This window comes from Acyrthosiphon pisum, chromosome A1 (genome assembly GCF_005508785.2).
Source record: "Acyrthosiphon pisum isolate AL4f chromosome A1, pea_aphid_22Mar2018_4r6ur, whole genome shotgun sequence".
In the NCBI taxonomy this organism is placed as follows: Eukaryota; Metazoa; Arthropoda; class Insecta; order Hemiptera; family Aphididae; genus Acyrthosiphon; species Acyrthosiphon pisum.
The window spans coordinates 69810932-69828094 of record NC_042494.1 but is presented as its reverse complement, the minus strand read 5'-3'; the positions used below and the strand labels follow the sequence as shown (position 1 = coordinate 69828094).

Genomic DNA, 17163 nt, shown 5'->3' with positions numbered 1-17163 from the left:
ATAAGCATTGTCAAAGACCTTGAGGTCGTTACAATGAACAAATATAGAAAAAAAAAAAAAAAAAATTTATAAAATGTTCAATTTTTGTATCTAAGAATTGAAAATTTAAAACAAGATTCTACGTAAGTAATTAATTCTGTTACCAAAAAATCTAAAAAATACATTTTCACAGTTTATTTTTATAGTCATTTTAAGTACAAATTTTGACGAAATTACATATTAAAAACCTAGGATAACTATTTTAGTTATTTTGTTGTGATTGTATAATATTATTCGTGGGTACTTGAAACTTCTAAAGTATACTATTATATATCTATGATAGTACCACGGTTTTTTGTTGATGTATAACGCGTTATAAATACCAAATAGATATTATGATATGATTAATTTGGAATTTATTATAGGTACCTATTATAGGTCAATTTTTTTTAATTCTATAGATAAGTATACCTATAATAGGTATGTCTAATACCTAGACTGACAAACCGTCTCCGCTCAGAATCGTTTTTCTTATACAGTGATATTATATCATTGAATTCAAATTTAATACTGTCCATTATACAGTGACCCACTTTTAACATACTGTACAGCAGAGCGACATCCACTTACCCACCTTTTTTTAATTTATGATATTTTGAAAGACAACTGCATATTAATTAAATTTTAGAAAATAAGCTATTAGTTTGTTGAAATTCAATTGACTTGATAATTTAGTTTTATTTGTATAACATTTTTTGCGTTTTTTTTAGAAAGTCTTTAAAAATATTTTTGTGTAATTTGATGATAATTATTTTATTTGCAGGTTTTGAATTTAAAGCTCGAGGACGATGAATGATGATTAAAGATAAAGTTAAATAATTACTGTAATACGTAAACATAGAAGATGGTTGGAAAACAGCCAATAAGAACAAAAACCAACATTACAGCACATGGGCTGAATGAGGAACAAATAAGAATATTACCATAGTGGTGTTCATTCAAAGGCACACCGCTGGAAGTATGACATACATCACACGTCACATAATATATCACACGGTCGATGGATTATAAAACGTCATCCGGTTCCGGTAGCGGGATTATAAATATATATTATACATTTATAAGGGACAAATCACCGGAAGTGCCACCTCCGCGGAGATGGTTGTTGAATCATTATGATATTATGGCCGAAACGACATCAGGTAAAGCATATATACTGAAAGATGATTCACCATGCTCATCATATCCTTTTTTTTCTTTACTTGTATAGTTATTATTCGAAATCTGATTTTTGGAATTTTTAATAGTAGGTATACATGCATATTTAGTATAGACCATATTTTGGAGTACATACTTGAGATTTTTGTACCGTTCAAAAAGTATAAATAAAAAAATATTAAAACTAAAATCATAATAACAATAAGTAGGAGATAGGTACTATAATAGTACTGTACCATAGTTGTAAAAGCTGTAATTTTAGCTGGTATTAGATATTAGGTGTATTGCAACTTATGCAGCAGTTCTAATACATTTTTTAAAACGTTGATTTTTATATTGTACAGGTACATTCTTATACGTATAAGAACTCTTTTTATCCCTTTTTTCGCTAACCATTTTTATAGTTTAAACCTATTATTATTGACTAAACATAAATAGAATATTATATATTATATATTAGACAGCTGCTTTAACCTATTTTTTCCTTGAGAGAATTTTGGATATTTATTTATAAATTATCAATAATTGATTCGATAGTATATTAATGAATATACTTTTTTGTTGCTCGTATATTGAAATTGATTTTCAACTTAAGATTACTATGTCTTAAAGAATAAAGTTAGCTGTAAAAACATATTCTACGTTGATAGTATAGCTACAGAAATTTATAGAAGATAATTATTATATGACTGTTGATTACTTGATATTAATTGTTTTTATACCAAATTATACGAAAACCCTGGGTTGTATAATTATAAGTAGTAACATATTCATATTTATATGACGTATCGTATTATTATACAAAAATATATGAAAACAGCAAACGAATATAATAATATTTTGCTAAGCTATATATGTATATAATATATATTATATATATATATTATACAATCAGTATGATAATCACTACATGGTATCTAAGAGACGTTTATTCAAAATAATTTGTTTTGAAATGTAACTACTCTTTACCAGCTACAATATTCTTGTTTTATAGAGCCATGACAGGGCGCATAAATCCGTGTTCAAGATGTTTAATCGAAAAGTGTATAATTTCAAAAGTAGATGACGATCCTAGGGATGAAATAATAAACACCGTGAGAACCTTATCATTATTAATATTATGGTCGTTTGATTGTCAGCTGTAGATGATGTAAAATTAAACGTTACAACACAGCTATAAATCTATACATATTATAGATAAACATTTCACAAGTAGAAGAAGAATCCAAAAGATTGCAAAAATTGATATTAAAAAAGAGAAAAGAGTATTGGTCAAGTTTGACAACGAAGAAATGTATACAAACGTCTAAGACTTCAAAACCAATAGTTTACAAGTGAGTTATACGTATATAGGTATTATAGTATTGTATATTATAATATGAAACATTTGTAGTGGCGCCAAACTTTAGATTATGTTAAAATTGTATACGCCTGGTTGTACTCCTAAACGATCGAACATTACGTAAAATATATACAAAATCGATTGTCCACTGCACCTATCGTCCAAGGTCAATATCTTAGAATTCCAACCAGCTGTAGAGTATATAATATTATATTTAATAATATATCACAATAGTCGATAATGGCTAAACGTCCTTCTTGGATTGCATATGTCTGATTTTTGTTTTGTTTTTATCGAATGCGCGTACTGCCGAGTCTAAAGCTTTGTCGACAGTGTGTCTATATTATGCGAGAATTTATTCATAGCGTGGTGTATCAAAGTATACTGTCAAATAATACCATTATTATTAATGTTCGTCACGAATAATTGTACAAGCAACTTGCTGCAGAGCTGAAACTAAGATTAACGAATCATCTGCACCTTTATCGGCATTCGGCTTTATCTGCTTACATCTCCATGCAATACATTTTTAGAAGAACAAAATATAACAAATATGTGTACGCACGAATTTCATGACAATAATTATGAATTAACAGTGTGACTATTTGCGTATCATTTTATAGTTTATTGTGATATAATTCCATTGGAAAGTATTATAGAAAAATTATGAACACTTTAATATCTCTCTATGTATATATAGGTACCAAAGGCATAAGATATGACGTGTTTGTCTTGTTACGTTTTCATTAAGAAATGAGAGTTATACATTTTTGACACAAACATGCAGTATTATCATTTTAAAATATTTTTCTTTTTTTGAAAATAGTTGGCTTTATTTGAAAAATTACAATCTATACAGTATGTACAATAAGTAATATTGATAATTTACAAACAGTTGACAATGTATATTCACATGAGGAGGAAATCACACATTTGTAACACCTCTTAAAAATGATATTGACTTAAAATATTAATATAAGATATGATATGAAGACCTATAAGATAAAATAATTGCATTTATGTATCTGGCGATTAAAAATATTTTAATTTAATTTAATTATGAGATAAGAAAGGTAATCTGAGTATCGGACTATGGAACAAGCTATTTGTTTAGAACAGCTGTTAGGAGCGTAATGAGGGGAGACATTAAAGAGGAAAGTTCAGATATAAATTTAGTTAGTGGCTTATCGATTCCATGGATATTGGGTAGTGGTATATTTTTAGAATTAGTAACGGAGGCGTAAGAAGTTTTGGGAGGGAGAGGGGGCATTTGGAGATGAAGAGAAGTGAGTACCGGATTCGGATTCTGTGGTTTTGAATGAGTGGTTCTGCGTCGTTTGAGAAGAGGTTTGTAAATTTGACATCCTTTGTAATTGGAAGTGTGATTGCCCATGCATAGGGCGCACTTGGCTGGACTGGTTTTGGTTTTGGTGCAAACTTCGGTGTGGTGATCACCCCCACATTTGACACACCATGAAGGATGGTGACAATAGTTTGCGGTGTGACCGTAGTTCTGGCAGTTTCGGCACTGAGGTGGACCACTCTTGGTCCTGTATGGTAATTCAACTTTTATAAATGTGTGCGAAATAGAAGACAAGTTTAGGATTTCTTTATTGTTGGTGTTGGGATTTAACTCCACAAGAAACAGTGGGCATGGGTGACCATTTTTATGACGTTTGTGACTCGTCTGGTGGAGTTACCTAACTCCGAGAGTGCGTCAGATATATCGGAGATGAGTGTAGTGTGGTGCAAGTTTCTGATAATGACCTTGTAAGGTCAATATGGTGGAGGCATGAAAGTATGAAAAAAGGCACTGGTGACCGTTAGATGATTAACGATTAAGTTAAACATACTAACATAGTACGTCCATGCGGTCGAATAATCAAAAGGGAAGACGTGGACTTACAAGAAAACTCGTTTAAGCCGGTGAATTTGTATTAACGCATTTTTTAATGCGGAGTAGTTGGTGATGTTTTGAACGTATATTGGCGGAGCTTTGATGTTGTTCTGTTGATGATGAAGTATAGTCTCGTTGGTTATATTATTTATTTATTTATTTATTTATTTTATTTACGCCGTGACAGGCATTAATTTAAATACAATATTTTGTTGCTAAAATTAAATATAACAAAGACAGTTGAATAATATAGTAACAAAGAAGAGAAAAAAAAAAAAAAAAAAACTATGGTATAATATATGAAATAAATATCTGGTAAAAATGTGGAAGACTAGGCTGAGTTAAGGCTGCGTAACATTCTGTGGAGAGGGTGGTTGAATCCATAGGAAGTGCGGTGGTAAGGTAATTGATAAAGGGAATGATTTCTAGTAGAGTGAGACGGAACACGGAAAGAGATAGAAGAGAGCAATTCAGGAAAATCTAGAGATCCCTCGAGAAGTGAAGAGATGAAATGATGATCTCTGCGCGGCGAGAGGCTAAAGAAGGGATTTGAAGATTAGAGGAAATGAGTGAGTAATCATGTAGGGGATGTTTAATTTTTAATTTAGAATTAATCCATATTAGAAATATCACTAGAGGTGTCGTGTTGGATTTTATTGTCCTCTTCGTTAGCTAGGGCAGCGAATTTATTTGGCAAAACAATTTTAAAATCCTAGGTATATATTATAATATTAATAATATATTTATATCATAATTTTACATGAAAATGGGATGGACATACCACTATACTGGCCACTGGGTGATTATTTTAACAACTAGCACTCGAAAAGTATTAAAGTTTTTTAAATATTTTTTTTTACTATTTTGTATTGATATAATTTTAAAGATTTTATTTTTTCAAATGATAGTTATTTAACTAAACACGTTTAATTTCATATTCCGAATAGAAATAATTTATTAAGAATTTTAATACACAACAATTTTGAATTAGCAGTTAATTGCTAAAAAGTTAAAAAAAAGTATTTTAAGTTTAGATCAACCTAGCAGAGTGGTACACATGGGTATTTCACAAAATGTTGGGTCCACTCATCATACTTTAAATACGTAGGTACCTATAACTAATTGTTCAATATTTAAATATTTGTAATCACAATTCTTAAATTGAAATAACAAGTAGGTATAGATTTATATATATAATATTAATATTAATAAAATTCCAATTTACAATAATATCTTAATTACAGTTGTAGATAAGTGATCTTCTTAGGGAACACTTGATAAATTGTTAATTCATAAAAATTATTCTTAAAATTCGAATTGTTCCTACCTAAACTTATGTCTATAATAGCTGGTGTATTATTTGCGTTAAAAATTAAAAAAATTAAAATAGGTTACTGTTCATTGTTTAGAAACATACTTTTCTTTTAAATGTTATATAAACGTTACAAATCACAGTCATAATCACAATAAAATTGAAATACTTAAACATACAGCCTCGATAACTTGAATTTTTTTGTTAAAGTGTTTTTAAGTTGTGTTTGAGGTATATAACTTGAAAAATACATAAGTCATATTTAATTTTATTCAACTTAACATTTGAGTTATCGAGACTCGACTATAGCAATTTAGCAATTGCTCATATTACATTTATTATTTATACGCCTATACAGTTGACTATAGTATTTATTTTAATTTAATTTAACTATGGCCAGTAATTTATTTTTATAATAACTTTGATTAATCTTCTAAGAACATTATTCTTTTTTCTTTTTACTAAACAAACCGCTTCAAATGCCACCACTGTCATTAGCGTACGTGATTTTTTTTTTTTTAAACAGTATTATTATTTTTTTTAGATATTTTGCTAAATTAAATTATACAATTCTGACATTTTTAAAAAATTTGTTACTTTGATGTTCGCATTTTTGCCGGGTCTCAGTACAGAGTACATTACTTTTATGCAATAATAAATGATTAAATTCTTTGAAAACTGCACAGTTATTTTCATAAAAACAACAAAATAAATAATAAATATTTCATTACCTATGCATTTATTTTTACAAAATGATACTTCCTAGTATATATTATTGTTTAAAAACATGATTGTAACTTCCCTACTGAACTTTCGTTAATTAATATTGATATACATATATACAAGAGGTACTATCCAAGTCATACAAATATAAAACCTGTAACTCGTATCTATTTAGTAGTTATTTATTAATGCATTTTACCATGTTAAAAATAAAAATTACTTAAAATGTCACCACCACACCCACAAGTCACCATAATATTACGCCAATGTAAGTGCAATGCAGCAGTGATACGTTTGTTTAAAATATGTTTTTCTTGAGAAAATATAATTAGTCATCAGCATTTACATCATTTAGACATTTAATTTAGCTAACGAGGTGCGTCCAATAATAATAGGGACGTCATCGAAAAACAATTAGACAATAAATAATTATGAATGCGGCACACAATGCCAGTCGGTGTGCCATCTCACAACAGTGTCGTGGTGAGGGGGTTTCGATCGCTGTATTATGGTTATTAGGTGCATGGGTGGGTAGATGCTGGGTGTCATACCTACTAAGAATTGGAGTAAAGACATTTCATTAAGCAATAATATTAATACATAATAGATAAGTAATGCAGTTGAATATTAATTGAAATTTGGGTGGGTTGGAATTCTGTATTTGGTCCCTGCCCAAAAAGAAGTTTGCCACGCCGCTGTCAATAACATTATTTAGACGGTCGTGTCTGACCGGTATCAGTGGCGTATTTACGGGGGGGGGGGGGGGGGGGGGGAGTAGATCCCCCACCTTGAACTTTTTTTTGTTAGTTAAGTTTACTTATTTTCTGTATTTCTCAATATGATACTACTTTTAAGTTTTAAGTAGGTATATCTGTTTTCTAAATGTTCTAGTAGTGGTAATTTGACCGCTTTGATATACTATACGCCACTATTTATAGTCGTTCGCGGCATATATATATCGGAAAATAAAAACATATACCTCTATGGTAGTATGGTATTTTTGAATTTTCTGCGAATTATTTTTCATGCATGAGTGTTAATAAACCCGATAAATGGTCGGTAAATAAAACAAAATTACCACGAAGACTGTATAGATTTACCATAGGGCATGGGTTTATTTTTAGTGACTGAAAACATTGTATTCACTTCTGGGTATTATGTTTTAGATGTTTGTGATAAAGAGTTATATGCAAATATTCATGAACTCTTGAAAATATTTTGTACTTTGCCCGTATCAACTGCTATTCACCTGAACGATGTTTTCAAGTTTTTATTAAGTATTAAGTAATACGTCTTAATAAATAGTATGACAGAAGTAAATATTTTATCAATTTTCCTATTTAATATTGAATAATAACTATAAATTAAATAGTAATTATTATAAACTATTATTATTATTACCGACATAGCCACTTATGGCCGTTTTACAATCATAGTTTAAACTTCGGTTCAGGGACTGGAACCTCACCGAAACCCTTATTTAAATTAATTTTAATACCGGAACCTCACCGGAACCCTTATTTATATTAATTTAAAAACCAGAACCTTACCGGAACCGATACTTTTACTTGACACATTTTTTTACATAAGTAAAAAACCAAATGAGGTAATAATTTTTTTATTTTTTAAGAACCGAAAAGAAACCGAAAACTTAATGTTAGTTTTTCTGGGAACCGAATAGGAACCGAAAGAGAAATTTTAGTTTTACTAGGAACCAAATAGGAACCGGAACCGTACAAATCATCAAGGTTCCAGTCCCTGTCTCGGTTACGCTTAACCAACTGATTTTACCAGTCGAATTCCGCAGTTTAACATTAGTTTAACTATTGTAATACGGACCTTTAATGTGTTAGCTTTATTTGCATGTCACCGAACAATACAATAATCATGCCAGATAAGGTTATTGATGAGCTGAGCATTCAAAAAAATTGAAAACGGGTTTTTGTATTATAAAGCTATTTTTTTTGTTTATCGTATTAAACACGGGATTTTCGTTAGTATGAATTTATAACTAACGCTATTAGGTTATACAATTTGTGTTAATTTTCTTAATTCCACACTAATCTCAACAAGTTAGGGGATTTTAAAAATGTATATTACATTCGTATTTATTGAGTGTACCTATTATTATATATTTCATCCCCCCCCCCCCCTATCAAAATTCCTAAATACGCCCCTGACCGGTTAGAACCTAATTTGAACAGCTTACGCAGTGGTTTATCGTGGGAAGAACGACACGGGGACAGACGGCTGTCATATTAAACGCTTACGAAAGATTAGACCAAAGTAACCGGCTTTAGATTTTATTTAGCTATTAGGCATTAGGTTATTATTTTGTGATACCGGAGGGTGAAGATTCAGTTTCGTAAGTTTTTATTTTTCAACTATTTAGCACCAGAACGTTGAATCGTAATTTGGGCGATTTTGTACCATTTTCGTGACAATATTGATCGGCCGCTATTATATTTTATAGATGTCATTATTATATTGTGTCGTTATTGTAGCATAGGACCCAAGGGACGTTTAAAAGGTTTTAGGAGTATCACGAGCGATGATTGAGTGGGGCCATGTCACTACTCCGAGGGATTTCCGCCATTATTGGGAAATTATCGAAGTTATTTATTGTTAACGCGGACTGTGAATGTGCGGTTTTCTGCGTGGGATTTATTGTTTCAGGTACCCTATAACGTCCGAAATAATATATTATTCTTGTAAAACGAAACGACACAGAACGAAACCACGTTTCTCTGAGTAATAAATTGTGATTGCACTAAACTTTTTGTTTGAACACGAAATTTGTTTGTTACGATTTTTAATTACAAATCAAGTGTAGGTACGTACAACACTTAAACGTACAGATCATCGCAGTTCTGATTATATAGAGTTTTTATTTTACGATCTCGAAGCATAGTAAATTATGAGGACAATTTTTCATAAATTATAACTCTGAAAGTAGCATAACTTTAATACCCAATTCTCGCATTGACGATTTATGATTATCAACTGTGATGTATTATATAGATTAGAGACTATGAAATAAACCGTGGTCCTTTGTAACCTTTGTACTAGAAATCAAACACTCTCGGCATAATTAGAGTATTATTCGATCCACCCTTAGTATTCGTCGTACCTATCTGCTTCCCACCGATTTGATGCCGCTCTCCTTCGTCACATTGCTTTTTGATGCGGCTCTTTGGGTGTTCCTGACACACTCTTCTCTATAATCTATGTAGATATCTCTATCCATGTACCCTTCAACAACAATAGCAATCGTTATCTATTCAATGGCCTGACCGTGACCCCCCCCCTCCTCTTCCAATATGGGTTCAACCGACCATTGCGATCGTTTGCACAGCGTGTTAATCTCAACTCGCGGCTTACTCTGATCACATTCCACCACCATATTAATTGTTATCATAGTAAATTAACTCTTAAGCTTGAAATTTAAGCTATAAACATTTTCAATAAGTACTGTTTTTTTTTTATCATAGTTTTTTTATAAGGCAATCTATACAATAGTTGAACAATAAGCTTAATTGATAATAATATTAATACACATAGGAAACACAGAGTGAAGAGACTTCCCAGTGGAGGTACTTATTGTTTTAATTTTTTTTATTAATTTGCACCCGAATTAATGCCTATATCTGTCACATCAGTTTTTGATTTTATAGTTGGTGAAATTATAACAATACAGTATATATACCACAAATACGTAACAACCAATAAGTAATAATTAATTGGCGTGCCACTGTTGTATCCCATAATTTATGGTCAATAAAATATTGATAGTTTGCATATGTATTTTTATCGACAACCGTAACGTTTTTTTTTATATATATAAATAAATCATTGTTTAGATTGAATAATAAAAACGTGCAAAAAAAGTTGTGGAATACCAACCGATTAAACGAATTATCCAAGCCCAGATTCGATTATTATGAATGCACGTGAGTACACGACTCATATTATAATAAAATATTGATATAATATTATGTGGGTACATTAATATATTAATATATTATTACATATTACGGTACAATCGAATTGGCTCCCAATATTAGAGAAATTCAAAACCGACGGTTGAATTAGCTCTCCAAAAAAAAAAAAATATATTTGAATTAGATTCCAAAACTAATATAATTTAACAATTATTGGTTCTTTAAAATGCACTGAGCAAAGTGCAATATCCAAAAAAAAAAAAATGGTTTTAAAATTATAAGAACAATGATCTTGAATATTTTATCATATAGGTTCAAGTGGTTATTACATTAATAATTGTGACTTGTATGAAGCTATAGAATCTATAGTATAGATTAATAGTAAGACTATAATGGAAAGAAATTTGTAATGTAATGTAATTTTTAGAAAATTTAATTTAGAATTATGACTGGTATATTTTTGTAGTTTCAGTTTATAAAAATATTGTCCAGCAGTATAAGCCGCGAATAATAAATAAAATTTACTTTTCGTTATAAATATATTTTTATATTTTTATTTTTTATCTCACTGTGTAATTGTCTATGTTAGATTTTATTAGATGTATAATATTAAAAAAATAATTTTGATATCAACCAACTATAGCTAGCCAAAGTATAAGAGGCAATTTTTAATGGTACCTATTAAGATTAAAATATCCACTAATGACTCCTATATACTATTTGGGAGCCGATTCAATTGCTCTACATAATATTACCGTATGTTTTTTATTGGAACAACGAATAGTAAACAATAATAATAGCGTTATTTCCTTTTCACGATAATTGATGTCATAAAATATAGTTACAACTATTATTGTTTGTAGTTTATTTTTTCAGGTTTATTGTTTTATAATATCGAAATGCATAAATGGCATTTTAACTACTTATACGTACTATACCACTGGTCTCTACACAATAATATATAGAAAGCGCGCGTGCAATGTATTATACATAATTATGTGTATTGTGTATTATGCGCAAGGTAAATAAAGGTAATTATTATAATTAGATATCATAATTTTATATAACAGTAGTATTTCTTTTTTAGTTTTCGGTTTTAATTCTTAGCATTACACTGGAACCCTAAAACCTTATACAATATTATATAATATTGCCACGACCGAAATAATATTACATTTTAGTATGCAATAAATTGAACACCATAATAGTATATGATATCAAATTATTAGTATTTGTCAGAAGGTAAATAATAAAGTTCGGCCATTTCGATGGAATATAATTTGAAAGCGGATAGCGCGTAGATCGTATTTAATCGAATCACCCGGTGTTTTTCTGGACACCTACCTGTATGCTGTATTTTAAATTCGAATCAGAATCGTATAATGTACCCAATAGGCAATAATTATCGTCAATAATTAACAATGTCATGTATGCTTTCACATGATTTTTTATGCAACCTATTGCCATTACATTTGTTATTGATCTCATTCATTGTTCATTATAATTGAGGTATATAGTAAGATGCAATAGTATTATAATGCAATAGTATAATAATTTATATGTGCTGTTTTATTTGTTGCAAAAAATTGAAATTTGAATATTAAATCAAATTTTCGAACCTTTGGCAATTGATAATTGTACAAAATGCTTTAGAATCAAATTAATGCTTATGCAATTTTCCAAAAATGTGTTATTATTCCAAAATATAATGTAATATAGTTCTAACGGGAATTAACTATTGATCTAAGTCAGAATAGCAATTGAATTTTTATCAAGCAATGTATAATGCGTAAAATAAAATCACATTTTCCAAAAGTGTTGTTTTTAAAACAACCTAGTCGTCTATTGCACAAAACGGTATATACTTAACGTTAAAATGATAATATATGTTTTGTTTATACATGTTTTTCTGTATGGCAACGTTGCATATGAAATCGTATGTGGAGTGGTGAGTATAAAAATTAAATTTGTGCATATAAATAATTATTAAAATATATTTTTAAATTTAACCAAGTTGTAGCTATAATTAAAGCATTAAATATTTCCAAAATTAAATCGTTTAGTTGTCGTATGGTTTAAGTGCGTTCATAAAATGATTTATTTTTCAGAAGTAGGTAAATGCCTAAAAAGATGTGATACCAGTGGTGGATATAGGGCTTAATTTTTTTGGGGGGGAGGTAAATTTTAATTAATTTTAAGATTAATTTTCCGGATCACGTATTATTATATAATTATGAATTGGAATCGATTTCAGAGAGGAAATCGTTAGGCGTCGATTTCGACGCGTAGACATTTCAAGGATCAACGATTTGGCCACCCCGCGGAGGACGGCATCGGATGTTGAGCAGGTACCGCATAAGGTGTGCTTGAATATAATATTATAATAATAAACATAAATAGTAAATAACTATGTGTTTACACGGTGATTCTTTTAACTGGAGAAAACTCACGATTTCCACAAGTTTTTAACATTTTACCAACAACATCACTCTTATTTTTATTGAAGAAAGTAGAAATAGCTACTTCTTAAATTAATATTATTTAAAGTTATCTTTAGTTTATATAATGATTAATAGGAAACAATATTATTTGTTCGGTATTTATACGTCAGCATTTCCATGAATCTGCTTCAGATTATGAAATTAAAAATATCAGTGGGCATTTAAAAATGATAAGTTCATACTTCATAATGGTTAGAGTGCACCAAGTCGTTTAGTCATAAGCCATAAGGTCGTATGGGCTTAAAAATAAATAACATTATTAAATTGCACCTCAAATAAACATTTCGATAATATTATAATAGTTATAATAATTTTGGAAATTACTTATACAATTCGCTGTTAATAATTAATTATCATGTGACCATCGGAGAGATCCATTTAACGCAAGACACTCATAGTTTCAGAAAATACTAATGTTTACAAAAATATATCTTTTACATAGGAATTTGTTTAAAATAATTACAAAACAACATTTTTGGAAAAAATTGTATTTATTAATATTTTTTTAAACCATTTTCGTATTTTACGTTTTTTACTCTTTGAAAGACTACATTTGCTGAAGCAGAATATTGTTCAGAGTATTTAAATACATAGAAATATTACTTCGGACTAGTAATTTGTTTGTTAAACTTATTTTAAGTTATTAGTTTGGATGAGTGAAGTGTTGGATTAGCATTTACGGGTCATTCCTGTACTACGCTCTTCTAAACTTGAAATACTTATAAGTTATAAGTTATAACTACTCATAACTAGGTACTTATTACTTATTAACTACTCCTCAAGAATTCAATTTTTATGTATGTCAAAGTGATCCAAAAAATATTCTTCTTTAGAATAAGCTAGGAATTAAAAATGCAGTTATCATTAAATATTTTTTTAAATTATAACAATACGTTATTAAATTATAGGAAAAATAATGTTGTCTTAAAATTGTTTTGAAAAACGTTAATTTTAACAATAGTTTTTGGAAATAATAAGTGCATTATCTACAAACGTATTACGTACATACATACGCGTTAAATGAATCATCCGATGTATGTTTCTAAAATAAACAAGTTACATTATATTTTTATAACATAATCATTATGTCTTCAGTGCAATTGTTGCACGGTACCTTTATCGATGTTGTTGCCAAGGATAGAAAGACTATCCGTACCTCCAAGACGAACTGACACAGCCGAACACGTTAAGACGGACGAAGACACATTTTCGGTAAGTATTAATTATACCCACTACAAACCGGACTATTTTATTGAATTTCGCCTACATCGTATATTATACATGCACGTGTTCATCTTTTAAGGTATTACACGAATTATTTAAACTGAATGACCTTGCATTTTATTTGGGGTTTGTTATTTTAGGGATGTGGGACGTTAGAATACAATTCGATGAAAATTAATTTTAACTCATTTTATCTATACATATGTGTGCAGTCATAAACAATTTTATTGAACATGAACACCCATTTTCGAGACTGGGTTTGGATTCCTCTATTGTTTCTAAGCTATTTTGTCTCATTGAATATTTAATATCTTCAGATTTGAGTTAGTTTATTTTTATCAAAATTATGTTTTTTAGTGTCTTCTATCCAATGAATCACCCCGAATAAAATTCAATAGTTTTATTCAGGGTTTCATTCATTCATTGTCACCTTAAAAGTTACCATATGGCAGTATATACATGCCTGCCTTTGATGGCAGTGTGAACACGACCAACGATGATTTCTATGTGTTTTTAATCCGTTTTTTAATGAAAAATTCACATTTACAAAAGGAATGCATATTTATTTATAATATATTTGATAAGTATTTTTTTTCCTTTATTTTTTAAGCATCAACTACACAGGTTATTAACTTTAATAAGAGTATTACTCTTTTACATTATGTTAATATGTGATTGTCATAGGCGCAAATAGCGTTTGAGATTTTGGGGGGCTAATAGGGCTAATAGGGCCTTACTTTAATAATATTGAATAAACTTAAAACAAAATGTAGGAAATGTTTGGGAGGGCTATGGACATTTTTGGGGGGGTTAGCCCCTAAAGCCCCCCCCCTATTTGCGCCTATGGTTATTGTACAATTCAATTTTTTTTAAATATAAAAATATTTATATATGATCAGTATTATATCGAACTGTAAGTATACTATAATATAACACTAAAAGTCGAGTTTATATTTGCAAAAAATAAAAAACACCGAAACGATCGTGATAAATATGGCAGTAAGGAGAGAAAACTCAACGATACGGTCTTTACTGGATTATGTTATAAAAGCTCGGATTGTAATTGTACAAACGCATGTTTCAGGTTAAAAAGTCAGCTCTGAAATACGTCGCTTCAGAAAGGTTAAAACGGTTAGCGACACCACGAATATCGTACCAAGAAGATTTTTAACTATTTGGACCGAACTCGTCAGACTGTAAGGTTGTAAAAATATGTGATAAAACTTATTTTTTTGAAAATAAATACGTTTTTGTTATGTAAAAATAAATCTTGAATTAAATAAAAAACAAATGTTTTAACGAAAATGTTAAATTCTTAGTGGAGCGGTCTTTATTTTACAATGATACTGTGCGGTTTTTTTTTGTGCATGTGTCTGCATGATAATATATTATCGTATTGATGAGTCCTTTAGGTAATCGTATTCATTGTAAATTCTTGTTACGTGTGATCACTAATCAATAATTTATAATAATAATTTATATCAGCTAGGAGATGTATAAAAAAAAATATTATTATTTTTCATAATTTCATTGAATAAGAATGGAGAAAAGAAGAGTGAAATTAGTAATTTTGAAGTATTTAAAATTCAGAACACTTATCATGACTAATAAACATATATTATAATAATTTATTGGTCGAAGTGGCGTAGTCTAAATTGCATTATTATATTACAATTACTACGTTATTATATTATTATGCGCGCTGATTTTAAATAAAATATTCAGGGCGAGTCCGAGTCTAACCATAGTTCGTTCGGGAATTGAAGTTCTATTTCAGTGTCAATATTATACATAATGAACAAAATTCAAAACACCTAATTGCTGCCGGGCAACCAAAATTAAAATCTACATCACGTAGTTTTTTACCATATTATAATATATACCATGAAGAACAATTTTACGAGTTACACGCTACACCGGTGACGTATCGTTGCGCTTGTCCGGTCGGACTACAGAAAAAAATCATCATAAAAAATCCCTTATTTATAATAATATGGGACGGGCAGCTCTGCAACTTTGTTCATTTTTTTTATTGGTGTACTCTATTTCTCTGTCAGAGTGTGCCCCGTTGAGGAGTAAATAAATGAACGTCTGTATCGAAAATGGTGAAATCCCGTTAAAAGGGGTGGGGGGGGGGGAGCACCTACTGAATGTTTGCATTTTTACACAACATATGGCTGTTGCCTGTTGCACTATTACAATAATCTATTCTCAATGATGATTAAAATAATAATTGTGCACATAATAAAGTCGCTAAATGATGACGTATATAGTGATCATTTTGCATAATTCGTTAAAAACATCATATGCGAAAAGATTTTATGCGGGTAATTAATTTTTTTAAATATAATTTGTTGTGATTTGATAGGCTTGAAAAAATATATATTTTAGGTAGCTAAAAAGAGGTTTACATTTTAGTATTTTATGACGTCGCTAAAATGTTGTTTTAATTTTTTAAATAAACAATATATTGTATAGAATTGAAATGGCTCTTAAAGTGTACGTTTTAACAAGAAACGACATTTAACATAAAATGAATTTGAAAAATAGCCTTTTAGCCACGCGATGTAGTGTGTTTTACATTTTACAATAATAACAGTTCCTAAATCTGTTCAGTAATGGCTTGCTTAAAATGAAATTTAAATACTACCGTCTTTCTTTTTACATAATTCACAATAATTATCATATTAAGTAGATAGTTAATAATTATGCCTAATGGTAATTTAATAGTCAAAACATAAATATAATAAACAGGTACTTATTAGGCCAGTTAGAAGGTTTTTAAGTTAAACAACACCAAGTCAACAAATAATTTCTTGTTAGAAAAAAAACATCAATAACACAATTTCAGATGTACTAATTACTAATATTAATAATTAGATACATAAAATATGTAATCAATAAATTATAATACAGTTAAATATTGCGTTTTTTTTTTAAATTTAATTTTTGAAAAGTTAAAAGTATTTTAAAAATGTTTAAATTTTTTTTATTACTTATCGAACGTTGTATTTGGTATAATTGAA

At 29.4% G+C, this 17163-nt stretch overlaps 2 protein-coding genes across 4 annotated transcripts in view; one reads left to right on the top strand and one right to left on the bottom strand.

Moving 5' to 3' along the window:
* The window catches only part of LOC100571633, an 18235-nt gene extending 2799 nt beyond the window's left edge, over positions 1-15436 (top strand). The window contains exons 2-8 of one of the 3 annotated variants that reach the window (XM_003240649.4): positions 803-1181; positions 2192-2291; positions 2395-2531; positions 10332-10421; positions 12667-12772; positions 14009-14125; positions 15222-15436. In XM_003240649.4, coding sequence (XP_003240697.1) covers positions 2196-2291; positions 2395-2531; positions 10332-10421; positions 12667-12772; positions 14009-14125; positions 15222-15308 — 633 coding nt within the window. In that variant the 5' untranslated portion in view covers positions 803-1181; positions 2192-2195 and the 3' untranslated portion in view covers positions 15309-15436. Of the gene's footprint in view, positions 1-802; positions 1182-2106; positions 2292-2394; positions 2532-10331; positions 10422-12666; positions 12773-14008; positions 14126-15221 lie in introns of those variants that run through there. The other 2 variants (XM_008188637.3, XM_003240650.4) reach the window with 2 other exon arrangements.
* Positions 1-17163, bottom strand: part of LOC100161027 (cGMP-dependent protein kinase 1) — a 73029-nt gene that overhangs the window by 25241 nt on the left and 30625 nt on the right. The window lies entirely within an intron of this gene.